Source organism: Indicator indicator, chromosome 18 (genome assembly GCF_027791375.1).
Source record: "Indicator indicator isolate 239-I01 chromosome 18, UM_Iind_1.1, whole genome shotgun sequence".
Classification (NCBI taxonomy): Eukaryota; Metazoa; Chordata; class Aves; order Piciformes; family Indicatoridae; genus Indicator; species Indicator indicator.
This window is the reverse complement of record NC_072027.1, coordinates 376,937-397,309: the sequence shown is the minus strand read 5'-3', so window position 1 is coordinate 397,309 and position 20,373 is coordinate 376,937. Positions and strand designations below refer to the sequence as shown.

The 20,373-nt window shown below is 54.4% G+C and overlaps 1 protein-coding gene across 1 annotated transcript in view; it reads right to left on the bottom strand.

Annotated features, from left to right (window-relative positions):
• Positions 1–20,373, bottom strand: part of JADE2 (jade family PHD finger 2) — a 73,097-nt gene that overhangs the window by 35,078 nt on the left and 17,646 nt on the right. Inside the window, exon 4 of the mRNA XM_054389470.1 lies at positions 17,325–17,482. Coding sequence (XP_054245445.1) covers positions 17,325–17,482 — 158 coding nt within the window. The remainder of the gene's footprint in view (positions 1–17,324; positions 17,483–20,373) is intronic.

Here is a 20,373-nt window from a genome sequence, read left to right as displayed (position 1 = left end):
CAGAGTTTGTGCTTTTCTCAGCTGGAGAGTCCCTGCATGGGCAGCAAGCAACTGGAGGCTGCCAGCAACTCTGCCACAGAGAGCAGGGGGTGAGCTGGCAGCTGCCCATGGTGCCAGCTGATGGCAGCCCATGATATCAGCTGACAGCTCTGTGAGGCCAGGTGCTGCAGCTCGCTGCAGGAGTGCCACAGCTCATGTCCCTTCCCTGAAATGCCATCTCCCTGCAGGAATGCCAACAGAGGACACACCAGCAAGCAGCAACCCACCACAGCTCCTCACTTCCTTCCAAGCAGCAAGGCTTCAGCCCTGCACCAGCACTAGCTGGACAGCCCACTGGCCCCCACAAGGCTTTTGTCTGCCTTCTGCCCTGACACGTAAGCTAATGCCAGAGCACAGAGGGCCTCCTGCTCTGGGAAGTGTCTGGGGCAAAGCCACCATGCCCATGGTGCCACCAGCTGAGCCCTGGGCAGCAGATGCTCCAAGGTCTGCAAGTACTGAGAGAAGAAATCTGTGCAGAGCTGCCCTAGGGAATGGGACCTTACTTGCCTTGCCCAAGGTCAGGAAGGAAATCTGTGGCAGGGCAGGAAAATGAACCTGGAGTTTCTCCAGACCCAGACATGCAGTTTAATTGCTGCCCTTGGCAGTCACTCCCATAGCCACCAGTAGGAGAAGCAATAATGTGATTGCTCGAAGAGGGAAACATCAGAAAAGGGCTCCCTTTGGCCTCTTTTGTCTTACTTTCCCCACCAGTAAATTGAAAATAAAGATGTGTCCCAGTGTCCTGAGGACATGCTCAAATTTCATTTCAGGATCTGAAAATAATCCCATGAACAGAGAGCTCTCAGTCCCCAGGTGGTGAAACAAGCCTCTGTCATCTAGGCCAGGGCTTGGGGTTCAGCCACGGCTGTATTTAATGCATTGAAGCCAGGCATGCTCTGCTCAGGCTTCAGGACTCTCATCAAAGGAGCTCCAAACCCCCAAGCACAGTAGGCACTGGTCCAACATGCACTGAACCACAGAATCCTCATGGTTGGAAAACACCTTTCAGATCATCAAGTCCAACTGCCAACCCAACAACGTGCCCACAAAAACCACACCCCAAAATGCCAGGTGAACCCCTCCAGGGATGGTGATGCCACCACTTCCCTGGGCAGCCTGTTCCAATGCCTGACCACTCTTGCAGTAAAGAAAGTTTTCCTAACATCCAACCTAAACTCTCCCTGGTGCAACTTGAGGCCACTTCCTCTTGTGCTGTCACTGGTTACTTGAGAGAAGAGGCTGACCCGCACCTCACAACAGCCTCCTCTCAGGGAGCTGTAGAAAGTAATGAGGTCTCCCCTCAGCCTGCCCTTCTCCAGGCTAAACAACCTCAGTTCCCTCAGGTGCTCCTCATAAGCCTTGCTCTCCAGATCTTTCAGCACCTTTACCCAGGAGTGACTGAACTTCTTCCCAGGAGCCCAGGTCTACCCTGGCACTGGTGTTTGCTGATGATGTGCCACCACCAGGACACCGTGGCTCTCCCTGTGCCACCATCTCAAAGCCTCACACAGGCAAAGCCTGCACCAAGTTCTGCAGCAGGTACAGAAACTGTTGGGTTGCAGAAGCATTCACTACACAGAAGCTGCAGGGCTGCAGGAGCATTCACAATGCACAGAAGCTGCAAGAGCATTCACTACACAGAAGCTGCAGGGCTGCAGGAGCATTCACAATGCACAGAAGCTGCAAGAGCATTCACTACACAGAAGCTGCAGGGCTGCAGGAGCATTCATTGCACAGAAGCTGCAGCGCTGCAGGAGCATTCACTCCTTCATTCACCCATCCAGGCAGAAACAGAGCATTGAAAAAACCCAAAAATCTCCGTCAGTCAAGGGCTCATTTAAACAAAGGGTTGGAAATTTGGATCAGCCTGAAAAGCACAAGCCTGAGGCCATTAGTCTGAAAGTGGGTCTCAAGGGCACTTGAGGAAAAGGAGTAAGTAGACCCCAACACTCTTGAGAATCACATCACTCCCTGAAGAGGATGTGGCAATGCAACACAGTCAGCAAATTCCCACGGTGAATCATCTCTGCAGGCTGAGCACCGCTGTGGCTGAGGGCAGCAGGCATCTCCCTGCATGCCTCCCCTCCATCTCAGACACCAACAATCCACCCTGGGCAGCACCTCTCTTCTGAAAATGCCTGCTGTAGCCAGGCCTCCTTACCTAAGCTCCAGTCTAAATTAGTCTTGTCCAGCATCCATAAATAAATCAGCTTAGGGCAGGCAATGGGAAGAGAACTCTGCCAACAACCTCCGGCAGCACTGCTGCTGTTCTTGCAGCCAGCTTTGCTCACAGGGGACCTCTGTGGCTCACAAGGACTGTAAGGGCACTACTTAAAGGCACGGTTTGCATTTTCTGGTTGTTAAAACAGTGCCTAGCAGGCCCCTCAGCTATGGTGCCCAATCTCAGGACCTTCAGCTGGCAAGTTTTACAGCCACCATTGCTCCTTGACAGCAGAATAGGATTTAAGATGTTAGAGACTGGTGGCCTGAGGGCAAAGGATCACAGAATGGGTTAGGTTGGAAGCTGAGAAGCCCAGGCTGCTCAAGGCCCACCACTCAAGGATGGTGGTGGATGGTCACAGCAGAGCTGCAACCCACAAAGAAGTTTCTGTGGCCTTCAGTGTCCCCAGAACCACTCCCCAACCACGCCCTGCCCACTCACTCCACTGCCATGGCTCCCCTGCAGCCGGTGAAGCCATGCACCAAAACTTGGCCTCCCTAAGCTGAGTTCAAGGAAGAAAGGGAATGCCAAGAAAACATTAACTGGGTTAGGGTTTAAATTAACTGGCCTGATGTTCAGACCTGCTTGCAGGCTGGCTGGAGTGGCTGGATGAGCCCAAGAGCATCTTTAGGATCCAGGCCTTGGTGCTAACAGGTGCTAGTGTACTTCACTGCCCTCATCAACTGAAGATGCTTCAGGTAACATCTGGAGCACCCTGCTGACCAGTGCTCAAGAGAGCAGACCCTGTGAGCACCCTGCTGTCAGGACCCTGGCAGGAGACCTGAAACTAGAGCTCCTGAATTCCAAGGGAAGGACCACTGGTACCCAGTGCCTGCCAACACATCCTCCTGTGTGATGGAGCAAAGAAAAGGCTGGAGATGGCTGGTCCCAGAGAGGAGAGCAGTGACACTGTCTGGACTGGCACCAAACACTTTCATTTTAAACCAAACAAGAGCCTCCAAAGAATTAAAGCCCCATATGCAGCTGGCACTGCTGGGACTGCTCTGCAGAAAAGAATCTGCAGCATTTCCTTATTGGCTGCTGGAGCCAAGACCCCTCCAGATCTGGCAACAGCCTCTGCAAAACCACAACGATTCCTAAGTACATAACAGAAGTGGCTGCAGGTGCAGGGCTCAGCCCAGGGGTCAGAGATGGGTCTGGGAAGGGGAAGCTATGGTGCCTGTCTGGTCTGGTGGCCCAGTCTGCCACCCCACTTTGTGCCACTCCCAGGTGCTCCTCACGCCAGAGGCTGCAACAAGCACATTTCCAACAAATTAAGGTGGATGTGGGTAAGGTAACCCCAACCCTTTCCAGGCACACCTGTGCTCCTGCCAGCAGCTGTGTGCAGCCAGCACTGCTGATGTGGGTGATGGTTGGGCTGGCACTGTCCTCTGGCATAACCCAATCCTGCTGGAAACTGCCTGCCCCAGAAACTTGTGCAGGCAGAAGCACTTGGTTCAGCTCTGAGGCTGTCTGACTTCTTGCTGCTGTTTTGGAAGAGGAAAGAAGCTGGATGTGGCCCCAGAAGGATTCATTCAGCTCTTGGAACATCAGCACCCATGCCCAAGAGGACCCCCTGACTGCAGCCATCAGCAGCCAATGGCCAGCCCCTTGAAGGTTGCATTCTGTTACTCGAGATGCTCAGGAAGGAGTTAACTCTGCCTGCAGCAGTGTCCTGCCTCCGGGCACCAGCAGCCAGTGAGTGTGGCTCCAGGTGACGTCATGTGCAGTGCTGCCTGGCTGCAGGCTGCACTTCGGCCCTGCACAGCCCTCCTGCACAGCCCTCCTGCACACCCATCCCTGCACAGCCCTCCTGCACAGCCCTCCTGCACACCCCTCCCTGCACACCCCTCCCCTGCACACCCCTCCCCTGCACACCCCTCCTGGCACACCCATCCCTGCATACTCAGACTCTCTGTAGATCCCATCCCTCCTGCATGGGATATGCATCAGGGACCCCAGAAAGCACCAGGGACAGTGAAATGTGTCATCAAGGACCCCAGGGTGCAGCAGGAACCTGGGGATGTGTCAGGGCTCCTGGCACCCTCTGGCCCAGCCAGTGAGGCTCAGCTGCACACCACCATCTCTTTAGCTGCTGTTTTCCCAGCTGAATCATGGATACCCAAAAGAGTTCTCCAGTGAATATCAGGAATCACAGAATGTTAGGGGCTGGCAGGAGCTCTAGGGATTACCCAGTCCAAGCCCTTGTTATGATCACTATGCAACCATGCCCAGCAGCCCAGCTCTGCAGCACTCAGCCCCAGCACAGCCTCCCTGCCCACAGCACCACGCACACACCTCAGATGGGAAACAGCCTTTGGCTCTGGGACATTCCAGGGCCTTTCTGGGCTTGGAAATTCCCCTGGGACAATGTCCTTTCCTGTACAGAACACGAAGGACAAGGTAGGGAGGCCCCTCCCATGCTGCTGGCAGCTCCAGTGGATACAGGCAGCTTCTGCAAGTTGTACAGAGATGCAGCTGCAGCTCCACACTGCAGTTAACAGGTGCAAGGAGAAAAACGCTGTTTGCCCTTCTCCACCCCAAATCCCCTGTAACAGCCTGTAACCAGAGTGGGTCCTTCCAGCCCTCTGGAACAATGTAATCCTCTAAGGAGAAAGTGATTCACTCTTCTTTGATGTGATAAAAAGAACAAAACAAGTGAACAGGAGGCACTACACAGCCATCTTGTTAAATGCAGACATCTCTGCCAACTCCTTTCCGAGCTGTTTATCACCATTTAAAGAGCCCCATGCTCAGCAGCCTAGAAAAGGAGCAGGGTGCTGATGTCCTTGCCTCCCTCACCTTGATATTCTAGCCTACATCTCACCAAGACTTAGCTCAACAAATGAATTATTTAAGTCTCAACAAGAATCAGTGCCCAGAAAACCATTTTGATGTGGATGAGAGAAGGGACCTGGTAAAGAATAGCTCAGGTGGGAAGTGGCAGAGCAGCTTCCCAAGGTGGAGGAGAGGACAGCCACCACTTCACAGGGGTCACCTGCACAGCTCCTGTGCAGAAGGAGACACAGCTGCAAGGACAGACCAGCTGCAGGCAGCGCTGGCCAGGCAGCATTTGCTGGTGGGCTGCCTGCAACAACAACCACACACAGCTGCTTTGCTGGGGACCAGACACAGCCAGTGCCTGGGCTGAGAGCAGGAGATGTTACTGGGATGCTGTACAGGAGCTCCTTGCTGTTCCTGCTCCCCTTTCCCTGCTGAACCATTTAGCCTCAGCAGCAGCACTGAAGGCAACAGGAGGGAGCTGTGATCTGCTGCTGGGAGGAGGCACAGCCTGAGCTGCTCTTCTGCCTCCAAAACCCAGTAAAACACAGAACCCCAGGACCCCAGCACAGTGGGGGTTGGAAGGGACCTCTGGAGATCACCCAGTCCAACTCCTGCTCCAGCAGGGCACCCACAGCAGCTTGCCCAGGAGCCCAATGGCCAGGGAAGGTTTGGATGCTCTCCAGAGAAGGAGACTCCACAACCTCTCTGGGCAGCCTGCTCCAGGGCTCAGCACCTTCACACCGAAGAATTTTCTCTTCCTGCTCAGGTGGAACCTCCTGGGTTCCAGTTTGTGCCCTTTGCCCCTTGTCCTGTCCCTGGGCACCACTGAGCAGAGTCTGGCCCCAGCCTCTTGTCCCCCAGCCTTTATCTCCTGCTGAGCATTCTTCAGATCCCCTCTGGGGCTGCTCTTCTCCAGGTTAAACAATCCCAGGGCTCTCAGCCTCACAGAGATGCTGCAGGCCCCTCAATATCTTTGTGACCTCTGTGGGACTCTCCCCAGTAGTTCCTTATCTCTCCTGACCTGGGGAGATCATCTTATGTTCTCTTGACCCCCAACCCCAGGGCAGCTGCAGAGGATGCTCAGGCAGCATCTGCTCCCTGCAGGCAGCCAGAACAGCAGCAGTGGCAGCAGCCATGACCAGCACCTACTGACCTACCTGGTGGCCTTTCAGGGACTCCTGTCACATGTCCACCTGCTCCAGCCCCAGGCAGAAGGTCAGGAGTGTCCTGCTCATTTCCATTGAAGCAATTGGAACTGCTAGCAGGACAGCCAGGGGCACTGGAGCATGTTTGTGGATATAAAAAGATGGAAAATGCTCTTCTTGGCGTGAGTGAAGCCAAACCAGGGACCTTGCAGCATCTGGAACCCATTTCCCAGCCAGATAATGCTTGCAGCCTGACTGCAGTAACAGAAGCAGCTCCACACGTCTGTACCACCTACCAAGGAGGGGCAGAGACAGAGGCCGTGGGTGATGGCTGCAGCTTTGCACCTGCCAGGCTCTGAGAGGGGGCTGTGAGTGAGTCACAGCAGATCAGGAATTGGCCAAATCTCCCCCAGTCTTGCTGCTAACACAGCAAAGCATCAGAGAGCTCCAACAGCAGCCACAAAGATGCCTGTTCCATGGTCAGCACAGTGCCATCCAGGCCTCCTCCCACAACACCAAGCCATGAAAGCAGAGCTCTGAGGAATGTGGAAAGGCAGCATCCAGCCTCTTCTGACGTTGGAGTCACTGCTCCAGTGCTGAACCCTGAGCACCCGAGAGCAGCTCTGGCACTGAGGCACAGGAGGCAGCCTGCAGCCCATCGCAGACATCCAGCAGGGATCCCTCTGCCTCTTTGCACCTGCCTCGTGTGGGCACACTGGTCCTGGTGCATCAGGGCTGCAGCAGAGAGGGTCTGCCCCAGATCAGCAGTGGAGTGGCCAGCAGCACCAGGGCAAGGATTGCTTCCCTGTACTCAGCACTTCTGAGGCTGCACCTCTAGTGCTGGGTCACTTTTGGACCCCATACTCCCAGAAGGACATTCAGGTGCTGGAGCAGATCTGGAGAAGAGCAATGAACCCAGTGAAGGGTCTAGACAGCAACTGTTCTGAGGAGCAGCTGAGGAAACTGGGGCTGTTCAGCCTAAAGAGGCTGAGGGGAGACCTGCTGGTGCTCTATAGCTCCCTGAAAGGAGGCTGGAGCCAGGTGGCATCTGGTCTCTTCTCCAGAGGAACCAGCAACAGGAGAAGAGGAACCCAGCAGCTGCAGGGCTGCCCTGCTCCTCCCATCCCTCTGAAGAGCACTTCAGAGCTATGCCAGAGGGGACACAGGGTGCACTGAGCGACTGCCAGGCTCAGAGGGGACATGGGGGACACTGAGCCACTGCCAGGTGATTTGCACACAGCTGCAGTTTTAGCAGAGCCTGTGGTGACAGGACAAGGAGTGATGGTCTGAAATCAAAAGAAGGAGATTTTGACTAGATATAAGGATGAAATAATTTACACGGAAGGTGTACACTGAAGGAGGACACTGACCCAGGGTGGCCAGAGAGGTGGTAGATGATGAAACCATTGCAGGTCAGGGAGTTTGGGGCTCTGAGCACCCTGCTCTAGTTGCAGCTGTCCCTGCTGACTGCAGCAGGGTTGGACTGGACGAGCTTGAAAGGTTCCTCCCAAAGGAAACCATTCTGTGAGTCCATGATTCTATGAACCTCTACCACCCTGACACGACCTTCTGCACTGCCCTCACCCTCTGAACCACTGCTGCCCTGAAGGCTACTCACCCCAACCCCAGTCAGACACCTAAAGACCTGCAGGACAGATCCCCCCCTGCAAACAATCCCTCCCTTCACAGTGCTTGCAGGGACAAGAGCTGCCAGAGCAGATCCAACTGGGAATCAACTGGGAATCATTTCCCAGCAGTGGAGCTGCAAAGGGACCTCTCTGATGTCACCTGGCTGGGGTCTTTCCTGCTGTCCTGGGCCAGTGGCACTGGCCTCCATCTCACCCTAGCTGTGGCCAGGCCTCTCCCTGGGGTGCTCAGGAGCGTGCAAGCTCTCTGCACTCCCCTGTCCCAGGGCCTGTGATCTAAGCACTCAGAGCTGGGGCAGCTGGGATCTGTGTTCCTTTTGATCAGAGCAGAGGCTCAGATGTTGAAAGGGAAGCGTTTGTGTGCCTCTGAAGTGCACCAGGACCCAGCCCAATGTAAGGGCAGGCAGGCACAGAACAGGGGTAACTGACCCCAGGAACAGCCCTCTGTACAAGCACTGCCCCTGCCAGCCCCCCTCACACAGCTTGCAGGATGAGCTGCAAGAGAGGGCAGAAAGAAGGAAAAAGCACACAAGAGGGAAAAAAGAAAAAAAGGCAGAAAGCATCATGGTAAAAAAAAACAAAGGCAAAAAGCTCTGTTCCAAAAGCTCCACAAACTGCTGCAGAAAATCCTTCCTGCCCCTTCTGCAGCAAAGCCCAGGGGAGGCTGCTGATGAGTCAACAGGCAGCCTGCTGCTGAGCCAGCACAGGGCTCCAAGGGAGCCAAGCCTCAGCCAACCCTGCCCAGGCCAAGAGTGGTGCTGCTGTGAGGATGCTGCCTGGGTCTCTGCCAGGGCTCCTGCTGCATGCTGGGCACTGCTGGGACATTCATATCATGCTGGGCCAGCCTGGCCACAGCTCCTTGGCACTGCCACGCTCCACACCACAGCTTGGATTGCTCCCAGGGTTATTATTTAACCTTTGCTGGAACTGCTCCCACATTCATTACTGGTGCATCAGTTAATTGGCCACACCACAGTACCTTCACCCTGAGCTTCCCAGTTCAACAGAGACAAGGAACTAATGGAAAGGATCCAGGGCTGTTGAGCCTGGAGAAGAGCAGCCCCAGAGGGGATCTGAGCAATGCTCAGCAAGAGATAAAGACTGGGGGGCAAGAGGCTGGAGCCAGACTCTGCTCAATGGTGCCCAGGGACAGGACAAGGGGCAAAGGGCACAAACTGGAACCCAGGAGGTTGCATCTGAACAGGAAGAGAAAGTTCTTTGGTGTGAGGGTGCTGAGCCCTGGAGCAGGCTGCCCAGAGAGGTTGTGGAGTCTCCTCTGGAGAGCTTCCAAGCCCCCCTGGACACTGTGCTCCTGGGCAAGCTGCTGTGGGTGCCCTGCTTTAGCAGGAGTTGGACTGGGTGATCCCCAGAGGTCTCTGTCCTTCAACACCTGAGAGCAGACCCACTCTGTACCCCTCCTCTCCTCCTGTTTGCAGTGACACTGGTATTACAAAACCACACCACAACTGTCCCTGCCAACAGCTCTGTGCTCTCTCAGAGAGCTGCTGGGCTCTGGAGATGTTGGGGCAACTCCCTGCAGGGCTGGAGTCACTAAAGAACAACACAGCTTGAAGGAGAAGAGCTCTGAGCAGCTCAATCCAGCACAGCCAGCCCTGCACCAGTTCAACATGTGGCCAGCAGTGCAGCACGGAGCTGCCCTACCTGCTGAGTGGGCTTCAGAGGAGCAGAGCCAGGAGGGGCCCAGGGGGAGAAGGAGAAGTCCAGGACACCAACACCACGTCAAGGTGGCAGGCGGTGCCCGTGCTGCTGCCATCACCCAGCTGGTGCTGGCCGAGGCTGTGCCCTCCTGTTGCCACAGCACTTTCTGTTCAAACAGGGCCACAACAGCAACACGAGGATAGATCTGCAGCGGCAGGAGCCCCTGGGAACGCTGCCAGCGAGAGGCAGCCTCCTGCTGCCTGCACTCACAGGGAGCAGAACCTGCAGCGCTCACTGGTGAGGCTCAGCACCCAAAGCCACCTCAAGGTGCTGCCCAGGGCAGAGCCATGCAAAGCATGAAAGAATGGAGGAACCAAAACCTGCACAGGTGCACGAATCCCATCGGGGTGGCGCTGCTCTGGGGAGGGACACACCTGTGCACGGCCCCTGCGTCATCACTGGGGGCAGGGACCAGCCCAGGGCAAGTCCCCACACAGCCACTCTGCCAAAGGGCCTCACAGCCCCCTGCGAGCACCCACAGCACACCAGCAAGGCCAGCTCGCCATCGGGCCTGCCAGGCTGTGTCTGGGAATATAAAGCTCACGCTGAAAAGGAGGCTGAGGGGAGACCTCACTGCTCTCTACAACTCCCTGAGAGCACGTTGGAGCCATGGCAGGGGGCAGTCTCTGTTTCCAAGAAACAGGACAAGAGAAAACAGCCTTGAGTTGAGCCAGGGGAGGTTTAGGTTGGACATTAGGAAAGGTTTCTTCCCCCAAAGGGTTATCAAACCCTGGACCAGGCTGCCCAGAGCAGGAGGAGCGCCATTCCTGGAGGGATCAAAAAGCTTTGCAGATGCAGTGCTGAGGGCCATGGTTGGACTTGATGGTCTTCAAGGTCTCTTCCAAGCAAAACAATTATCTGATTCTGTCTCAAGCTTCCCTTTCCCAACAGCTGCAGTACCTACAGCCTTGATGCTGCAAAACTGTTCTGGTAACTCTTCCTGACACTTTATCATCATCCTCCAACTCAAGACATGCTGAGACGATCCAGCACTGCACCCAGCACCCACCTGCACCCCCACACCCAACTGCAACCTCACACCTGGCTCTAACACTGACTCATGGCAACAATCTCCATGCCTCAGTTTACCCATTTGTAAATCAACTGTAGAGCTCTCACAGGGTGGAGCTCACTTCTGGGTGGATATCCTTCAGCTGTAGGCTCTAGCAGAGGTGGTGTCAGCACCCTCCAGGGTGGCTGACCTGAAGCCATGCAGTCAGAGGGTGCTGTCCCCACTGCCCTGCTGTCCCCTGACTGCAGGCAGCTCTCCTCACACACTGGAGCCTGCCAGGCTTGGGCAGCTCTCTGGCACACAGAGGGCACACCCCTTCTCAGTAACACTGAGCCAGACGTGACTGTGGAGAGCAAAGAGCTTATCTCTGCATTGCCTGACAGCCCTGGCATGTGGGTGGCCACCAGCAGCACCAGGGTGGCCACCAGCAGCAGCCCTGCCTCCCAGGACAGCCAGGCAGGGGCTGCTGCCCCTCTTCCCCTGCTGCTCTCCTCGGCACTGCACTGCGATTTCTGCTAACCCAGAAAGGACCCTGGGGTTTAAGGTGGCTCTCAGTGGAGGCATTCTGAGACAGCTGCTTTCTGGGGAAAGCATTCCTTAAAAGACAGCCCTTTCCTTCTCTCTCTCCCCCCCAGCTTTTGACATTTCAGAGCTGCAGAAAAATAAAATGTTTCAGAAAAAAATATCTAATTTTCAGCTTGGGAGGCACAAAAACCCTAGAGGCAGGGTGCAGGCAGCACGAGCTGGTTTCCAGGCACCCAGGCAGGAGATGAAAAGAGCAGCAGCAGCTGAGCACAAGGCACCTTTTGAAGGGTGAGATCCATCTCCAGATGGGAAATGATCCTCATGCCCTGCACAGCAAAATCTGCTCACCCAGCCCAGGAACCAGAGCCCTGGGAGCAGGGTCATGGGGCTGAAGATGATTTGTGCAGGCAGTGCTTGCCTGCTCTCCAGCTCCCAGGGCTCTAGTGGCTTCTCCTCCCTCTAGGAATTTCAGATGGAAATGGCCTCAGGAGTGACAACACCAGGACTGGATCAGCACAGGCATCCTTCCTCTGCTAAACTCAAAGGCAGAATACTCTGTCACACCTACACCTTTGGGGTGGGGGGAAAGCAGAGGAAGAGCAGCACCTGCAGGGCTCCAAATTTCCCAATCCACAAAAAAAACAGTGCCAGGATTTTCTTTTCAGCAGGGCAAGGAGTATAGATTGTCCATATCTGATACAGGATTCGTTATCCACCTATAGCCCAGCAGGATCTGTGGGGCTTAAGCAAAAATTTTTGTTAGAGTAAGGAAAAAGGCAAATTGGGAAGCAAAGGGAGCCCCTGGTGCAGAGCCCATGGGGCAGCAGTTGCAGGGGGAACCAAAAGCAGCAGCTCAGGTCATGGAGATGGGGGCTAATTAAAGCGGGGAGGTAAGGGGAGCTGTGAAGCCTTTTGAGGCTGCTCTCTTCAGGCAGATGAAATACAGTCATCTGCTGTGAAATCCCTGACAGTTCTGCAGGGGAGGGCAAGCTGAATGGGCACTGGGCTGACACTGCAGCTGGGCAGGGGACCACAGTCCTCATCGGCCCTCACCGGTGCCTGGCACTGCCACCGCAGCTCTCCTGACTCCCATCACTGACCCAGATGGGAAAACACTGACAGGGAAGCTATCAGAGGGAGAACTGCTCAGCAGGAGTGACGCTTATCTCTGCTGTGCCTTCTGCTGGGCATGTGGAGAGATGTTGGCTTGATCAAAACAAAACCTGGCAGTGTGGCTGCTTGTGCCCCTGGGACGTGCATTGTGGCCACAAACCAGGTGGAACCATTAGCACTGCTGTAAACTGAGCTCCTCCTTGCACTCAGATGGTGCCAGCCACGGCAAAACACCCTCAGCAGGCTTCAGAAGGAGGACAAATCCTCCAGGCCATGCTTGCTGTATTGCCAGCAGAGGCATGGTTCAGGCAGATGAGGTGCAGGACAGACAGATGGAACAACGAGAAAAGGAAGATCTCCAAGGCAGCTAAGACCATGAGTAAGCAGCACTGGAAGGAACAGGCTGGGGTGAGCAGTTCATGTCACAATCCTGAGGGGCAGCAGAAATCCACCTGGGATTAGCCCTAAGTGACAGAGCCACTAACAAGTGTCTGAGAGGTTGCAGAGAGAGGGTCAGATTTCAGAGGATCAGAAGCTGACTCCCATGATCTGCTGCAAACACAGGAAGCCCACTGGAACACATCAGTCACCCATAAACAACCTGCATGGACAGACACAGAGCAGGGGATGGGAGCTCTGCCATGCACAGACAGGAGAGCAGCAGGTGAGACCCATCCTGACCAAGCTGGCAGGCAGTGCTCAGTGGTGCCCCTGGGCTGGGCTGGTGCCCTCACACAGACACCAGGCAGGCTTGGGCAATCTGCCGAGTTTAACTCCAAAGGACCCAAGGACCACCTCCTCTGTGTCCAGGAGCAATGTATACCAACAAAGAGAAAAACAGGGAAGAATGCTAGGAGGCCTGCCTGGATGAGCGAGGAGCTGCTGGACACACTATCACTTAAAAGGAAGCTCTACAAGGAGTGGAGGAAAGGACAGCTGGAATGGGGGCAGGTAAGGAAGCTGTCTGAGCAGCAAGAGACCTGCTTAGGAAAGTCAAAGCACAGTTTGAATTGAATCTAGCCAGGGAGGGCAAAGGGAACACTAAGAATTTCTACAGGTATATTAATGGTCAAAAGAAGCCTAGGGAAGGTGTGGGCCCCCTCAGAAAGGAAACAGGTGAAATGGTCACAAGGGACCTGGAAAAGGCTGAGGTTCTCAAGGACTTCTTTACCTCAGTCTTCACTGCAAGGGCCTCCAGCCACACTCCTGGAATAGTCATGGAAGCGAATGGCAAGAACCAGAAGGAAGAACTGCCCATCATAAGTGAAGGTCAGGTTGGTGATCACCTGAAGAACCTGAAAGTGTTCAAGTCCATGGGACCCGAGGGGATACACCCACGGGTACTGAGAGAACTGGCAGAGGAGGTTGCTAAACCCCTCTCTATTATATTCCAAAAGTCCTGGCAGTCTAGGGAAGTCCCCACTGACTGGAAAAGGGGAAACATTACTCCCATTTCCAAAAAGGGGAAGAAGGAAGAACCAGGGAATTCCAGGCCAGTCAGTCTCACCTCTGTGCCTGGTAAGATCATGGAGCAGATTCTCCTGGAGGCACTACTGAGACAGAGGAATAGTGAAGAGGTGATTGGGTACAGTCAGCATGGGTTTACTATGGGCAAATCCTGCCTGACAAACCTGGTGGCCTTCTATGACCAGATGACAACATTAATAGATGAGGGGAGAGCAACTGATGGCATTGACCTGGACCTGAGCAAAGCCTTCCACACTGTCCCACACCACATCCTGGTCTCCAAGCTGGTGACACATGGGTTTGATGGGTGGACCACGAGATGGATAAAGAACTGGCTTGATGGCTGCACCCAAAGAGTGGCTGTCAATGGCTCCATGTCCCAGTGGAGGCCAGGGACAAGCGGAGTCCCTCAGGGATCAATCCTAGGACCAGTCTTTTTCAGCATCTTTGTTGGTGCCATGGACAGAGGCATTGAGTGCACCCTCAGAAAGTTTGCTGATGACACCAAGCTGTGTGGTGCAGCAGACACGCTGGAGGGAAGGGATCCATCCAGAGGGACCTGGACAGGCTGGAGAGGTGAGCACAAGCCAACCTCATGAGGTTCAACAAGACCAAGTGCAAGGTCCTGCACCTGGGTCGAGGCAATCCCAAGCACAGGCTGGGCAGGGACTGGCTAGAAAGCAGCCCTGAGGAGAGGGACTTGGGGGTGCTGGTGGATGAGAAGCTCAACATGAGCTGTCAGTGTGCACTTGCAGCCCAGAAAGCCAACCAGATCCTGGGCTGCATCAAGAGAAGTGTGGCCAGCAGGTCAAGGGAGGTGATTCTCCCCCTCTGCTCAGCTCTGGTGAGACCCCACCTGGAGTACTGTGTCCAGTTCTGGAGCCCCTATTACAAGAGGGATATGGACATGCTGGAAGCTGTCCAGAGAAGGGCCACCAGGATGATCAGAGGGCTGGAGCACCTCTCCTATGAGGAGAGACTGAAAGAGTTGGGGCTGTTCAGTCTGGAGAAGAGAAGGCTCCAAGGAGACCTTATTGTGGCCTTCCAGTATCTGAAGGGGGCTACAAGAAAGCTGGGGAGGGACTTTTTAGGATATCAGGTAGTGATAGGACTAGGAGGAATGGAATGAAGCTGGAAGTGGGGAGATTCAGGCTGGAAGTGAGGAAGAAGTTCTTCCCCATGAGAGTGGTGAGAGCCTGGAATGGGTTGTCCAGGGAGGTGGTTGAGGCCCCATCCCTGGAGGTGTTGAAGGCCAGGCTGGATGAGGCTCTGGCCAGCCTGATGTAGTGTGAGGTGTCCCTGCCCATGGCAGGGGGGTTGGAACTGGATGATCCTTGTGGTCCCTTCCAAACCTGACTGATTCTATGATTCTAAAGAAAGGGAAGTCACAAACTCTTTGGAGAGCCAGGCTTGAACTCAAACTGGTGTTGAGGCATTGAAGAAAGAGCTTGAAGTATTTCCAGAGGCAGTTCCTCAAGGATTATGAAACAGTGTCAGGCTTGGAGGCAGACAAATGACCAAAATAACCCCAAGAATGAGAAAATTCTTCAGAGGATCTGGCAGTGGAGGTGAAACCCAAGCTCAAGGTGAGTGGGCAGCACCAGGCTGTGGTAGGATGTCTCATAGCCCCTCTGAAGCCTATGGCCATATCCCTGAGGTAACCAGGGCAAAATTAGAGGAAGCCTGGTGACAAAAATTCACAGCTCCAGAAAACAGGACCTTTGCTGGGAGGCTAACATCACAGAATTACTTAGCTGGAGAAGATCTTTAAGATCACTGAGTCTAAAACAAACAGATCCCTTCAGTCTAGAGGAGAGAGGACTGAGGGGAGACACAATGGCAGCCCAAAACAGAGCACCACAGAATCACTCCACTTGGAAAAGCCCTTTAGGGTCACCCAGTCCAACCTAGACCTGAGCCTGCCAAGGTTGGTTCTAACCCATGGCCCTCAGCACCACATCTCTGCAGCTTTGAAACACATCCAACACAAAAGATACGGCGAAAGGGCTGGTGTTGGGGCAGAGAAAGGTGGGATGGGGACATTGGGAGGACAACCTGTACCAGGCATCACTTCAGGAGTATCCCTACATGGGAACACACTGCACAGACAGAGCTGCCCTGGGGAACACCAAAAAACAAAGGCTTGGAGGGAAGCAGTGGGGTACATCTGCAGCCCACAGCTCAGAGCTTTGGGATGCAAAACCTGACCCGAGGGGATGCCACAGGCAGCCCACCGCGCAGGCTGGCTCTCCACAGGCACTGCCAGCCTGGGCAGCACCAAGATATCACTTCTGGGCCAGAAACAGCATCAGAAGGAGCCCTCAGCTGGGAGCAGAGTCCTCAGAGTCCAGCCTGTGGGTAGCTATCAAAGGCACCTAAAGAAAGCTATTCCACACCCAGGACTGGGATTTGCCTCTTTCCATTGTGTGTTTGTGTTATGCTTTTTTCCCAAGGATTAAATCAACCCAGCAGCCCCCTTCACAGCTCCCCTCTGATGTGCTCAGACTCACTACAAGTTTCATTTCTTTCTTCCTTTCCCCAGTGGGAGCAAGGGAGTGTACACAAAAGTTCACTTCAGCAATGGGGTCGGCAGCTGCAGCAGCAGCTGCTCTTGCTGTGGGACAAGCAGAGCCTCCACCAGCCTCACAGCCTCTACCAGCCTCCTCATCCTGCCCAAATCCCTCAGCAAAACACAACCTCCCAAACCCCACAGCACCGTGCTGGCCCAGGATGTGTGCCTGGAGTCACACAATGTGGAGTGTGAGCACAAGAGAGCTGCAAAGGTCCTGCGAACCCCAAAATCCAGCGAGGTCTGAGGTCCAACCCTCTGAGTTTTGAGGTCTGACCCTGCAAGTTTTTGAGTCCAATCCTGAGAGTTTTCAGGTCCAACCCTGAGAGTTTTTTGGGTCCCTTCCCAGACTATCCCATTCCACCCCTCAGCAGCACCAGCCTTCCCTCACACCCTCAGTCCTGGCTCTGGGACAATCCCCAGCACAGCGAGTGGCTCACAGCTCCCCCAGCCCTGCCCTGCCCCGCCCCACCCCAGCAGCTGCTGAGGTACCTGTTTTAAACTCCAGCTAATGAGACACTGACCCAGGCCGACAGCCATCAGCTCCAGCAGGCCTGTGAGATGCTTGTCTGCAAGCCAGCAGGTTCCCAACATGCCCCAGCAGCTCACAGGGGAGAGGGAAGTTTTCAATGCCAGCTCCGGCACCCTGCCGCGAGACAGCAGCCGCACAGCCACATCTCTCCGGATGCAGATGCATCAAGCAGCCACGCAGTGGCTGCTCTGCTGGGGGCTCTCCTGCTGGCAATGTCTTATCCTCCCTTTGATTTATTAGGTCTTGCTAAAATTCCCTGACCAAGAGCAAATGAGGAGCTGGTCCACCTGGCACAGGTCCTCACTGCTGTCCAAGCAAAGCTGTCCACACCTTCAGAGAGCAAGTGCCCATGCCAGGGTGCAGCTCCTCATGCACCCCTTTTAACACCCTCTGAGATGGTGTGCACCCTACCAAGGCAGAGGAGAACACACATAGAACACCCAGCAAAGGAGACCCCACAGAAGGGACCTCCATGGATGAGACCAGGTGCAGGCAGCCCTGCAGGAGGGCCCCAGCAGAGAGGACCCCGCAGATGGGACCTCCCTCTCTTACCTGACCACGGGCTCCGGGATGGCCTCAGCGCTCGCTGGCACCTGGACACCTTTCTCCCACTCCTGCCTCCAGGGATCAGCCAGGATGTAGTACTCATCAGGGCTCAGCTGGAAGGAGTCAGGGATCTTCATGGCTGTTATCAGATCCGTACGGAAAACCTGCACCAGGATACAAAACCAGGCAGGGTGAAGACTCTGGCACAGGCTGGGTGCACACATTCCCAGGGAGGGTGTCCTGGGGAACTGGTCCCCAAGGGGCAGAGTGAGGGGTGCCTGCATCCCCAACAGCACGGCTTTGGTGTGCCACTTTGTCACCTCCAGGACAAGATTTTGGGGAGGTGCACAAGCAGGGACTCCCCTGCCTCGGCAAGCAGTGGCAAGAGTCCAAGGCCCCATGGCTGCAACCCCTCCAAGGTCCCTCACACTAGGCAGAGGGCAAATCCAGCCCCAGGGTGCAAGCTCGGCCAAGACATGGATCAAAAATTAGTATTAAAGAAATGAGAGGCTGCTTTTTCTTAGGGGATCAGGGTCTTAACAGCAGTAGTTGCTCCAAATACCAAGGAATGCACAGCAGAGAGGCTTTTCCATGTTCAGCCTCATTGGGGGAAATTATGTTCTTGACATAAATGAAACTGTGGGGAACACAGAGGCACCTCATTGCCCTGAGCACCTTCCTGTCCCCCCCACATCACCTCACTGCTCCAAGCACCTTCATGTCCCCATCACATCTCCTCACTGTCCCAAGAGGGGACAGCCAAAAGCTGAAGTTAGCCATCAGGGCTCAACTGCTTCAGTGGTGATTGCACATGAAGGAGCAGAAGACAGAATAAAGCCAGCTGAACCTGGTAGGTACCTGGGCTAAGTGCTGGTCCAGGTGCCAAAACACAAAGATGTTCCCTGACCCAATAAAGAGATGGACCCTGGTCCTCCTCTGTGACAAGCCTCCAGCTCACTCCCCACCTCACTTCTGGTCCTGCAGGGTTTTCTCTCAACACACCACGATGAAAAGCTCATTCCACAAAATCCCTGGTGGTAAATAGGATTTTCCTTCCAGAGGGCTGTCTGACAGCACTGACTGGAGCAATCCAGCCTCTTGCAGCAGGAGAATGCCTTGTCATTGGAAATGGATGAGTTGTCCTCTGCCATCTGCTCTTAGCTGCAGCCAGAATGGGCTGGACACCACCTTGCTCTGCCTGCTCCAGCCCTGTGGCATCTGCATGGGGCTGGGATGGATCAGATGTTTTCTTCAGACCCTCTTCAATCTGCTCCTGGAGTCTGTCCTCCAAATGAGCATTGCTCTGTCAGAACCACAACAATGTGGTTTGACACTTTGGATACCGCGACAACACTCTTTGGGGAGTATCTGAGGAACCCAAGCAGCTGAGATGCAGGAAACAAGGCATTAACTAAGACCACTGAGACCAGTATTTAGGTCAGTTTGCTTAATCCTCAGAGTCTCAGCTGCTAACCCAATTAGAGTCCAACACAATACATAAACAACCTTTCCTCTGCTGGGACCTCTGAATGGTACTGGCACCTCCCTCCTGATGCATCTGCTTGAAGATGTTCTTGACCACATCTATATAAATCTGATTTGAGCTGGCTCAGCCCATCCTTCAACAAGCATCATTAACAGGCTACACATTACAGTCAGGATTAGGCTTGGTTTGAGAAAGATCAGGTCCCTTTAAGCCTCCACGTGCTACAAAGTCATGGTTGTGGGTGCCACAGTAACCTTTTACTTGCTGACAGTGTGAGAAATTTAAAAGTAAAGGAAAACATGAAGATATGTGTTCAACAAAAATGAGAAGGGCCACGTGAGAAGGGCCATTGTCCTGCCAGTACCATCTGGCTGTGTAGCAAAGCAACCAAAGTAACCCCATTGTAGCTCATCATGGTGTAGAAATGCACCCACTCCTGACACCTCTGCACAGCTCAGGCAAATGGCATCTCTGCCACAAAGATTTGATGCCCACCTCCAACAAGGACACTGCAAACCCCTGCGAGCCTCCCCAGCTTGGGCCACTCTGCTTTGGCAGACAAGATGCTCCCTGGCATCTGGTGGAGGGCAGTGCCCGGGGCCAGGGTGTTGCAGCACTTCTACACCACTGCCTCTACAGATCTGCTACAGAGAATTCTGGTCTGGGGACACTTGCCCTCAAGATTCATGGCCCATCACCTTCCTCCTCCTGATGAGGAGGGAGAGGAAGGAGCCTGCATGACAACATGCAGCCACACTGAGGAGGAGCTGGAAGCACTGCTGGGAAGCCCCTAGGGCTGTCATCCACAGGTAGGAAGCAAAGCAACTCCTGGTGTCAGAAGCCAAGCACGTTTGGCAGTGCTGACAGCTATTAGGCAATTCCTTCAGTGCTCTCAGCTCTTTGCAGGGGTCAGGGCTTCAGCAGCCCAGGCGCTCAGCAACATCCCAGGGCAGCTGGCTGTGCCTCCCACACTACTCACCACCACTCTGAGCCAGCAGCACCAGCCTCACCAATGCTCCTAGCACCCTCAGCAGATGCCAGCCCCCCGCTAAGCTCCATGTGTACCTCACAGCCTCCACGTCGAGAAACACACCCACAGGCCCAGTCCTTGGTGCAGTTTCTCCTCTCTGCATGGTGTGGATCCCAGTCTGGTGTTTTCCTGCATCCAGCCTTCCTCAAATCCACCCCTTCTGGCTCCTCAGCTCCCACCAGTGCAGGAGCTGAAGTTCTCATTCTCAGCCAAGCCAGCAGGATTGTGTCTGTCTCCCCAGAGGCACATCCTGGCTGGATTTGCAATCCCATCACTGCATTTATCTAAACCTTCTTGGAAAACAGAGCTCTTGCCCATGCAAAGGCATCACCAGGGCCATGCCTCTGTCTCTTCATGGAGAGCTGGAAATGCTCAGATTATTATTAACCATTAAAGCAGAACACTTTAGAAACAACAGAAGGGCCCAGAAATTGTAAAGGAAAGCAGCTCAGTTGCCTGGAAATCTCCCAGCAGCTAATATGCACAAATTGTAATCTAAATGTCTTTTTGTTTTGAATTGTCTGGGATTAGGGTTCGGA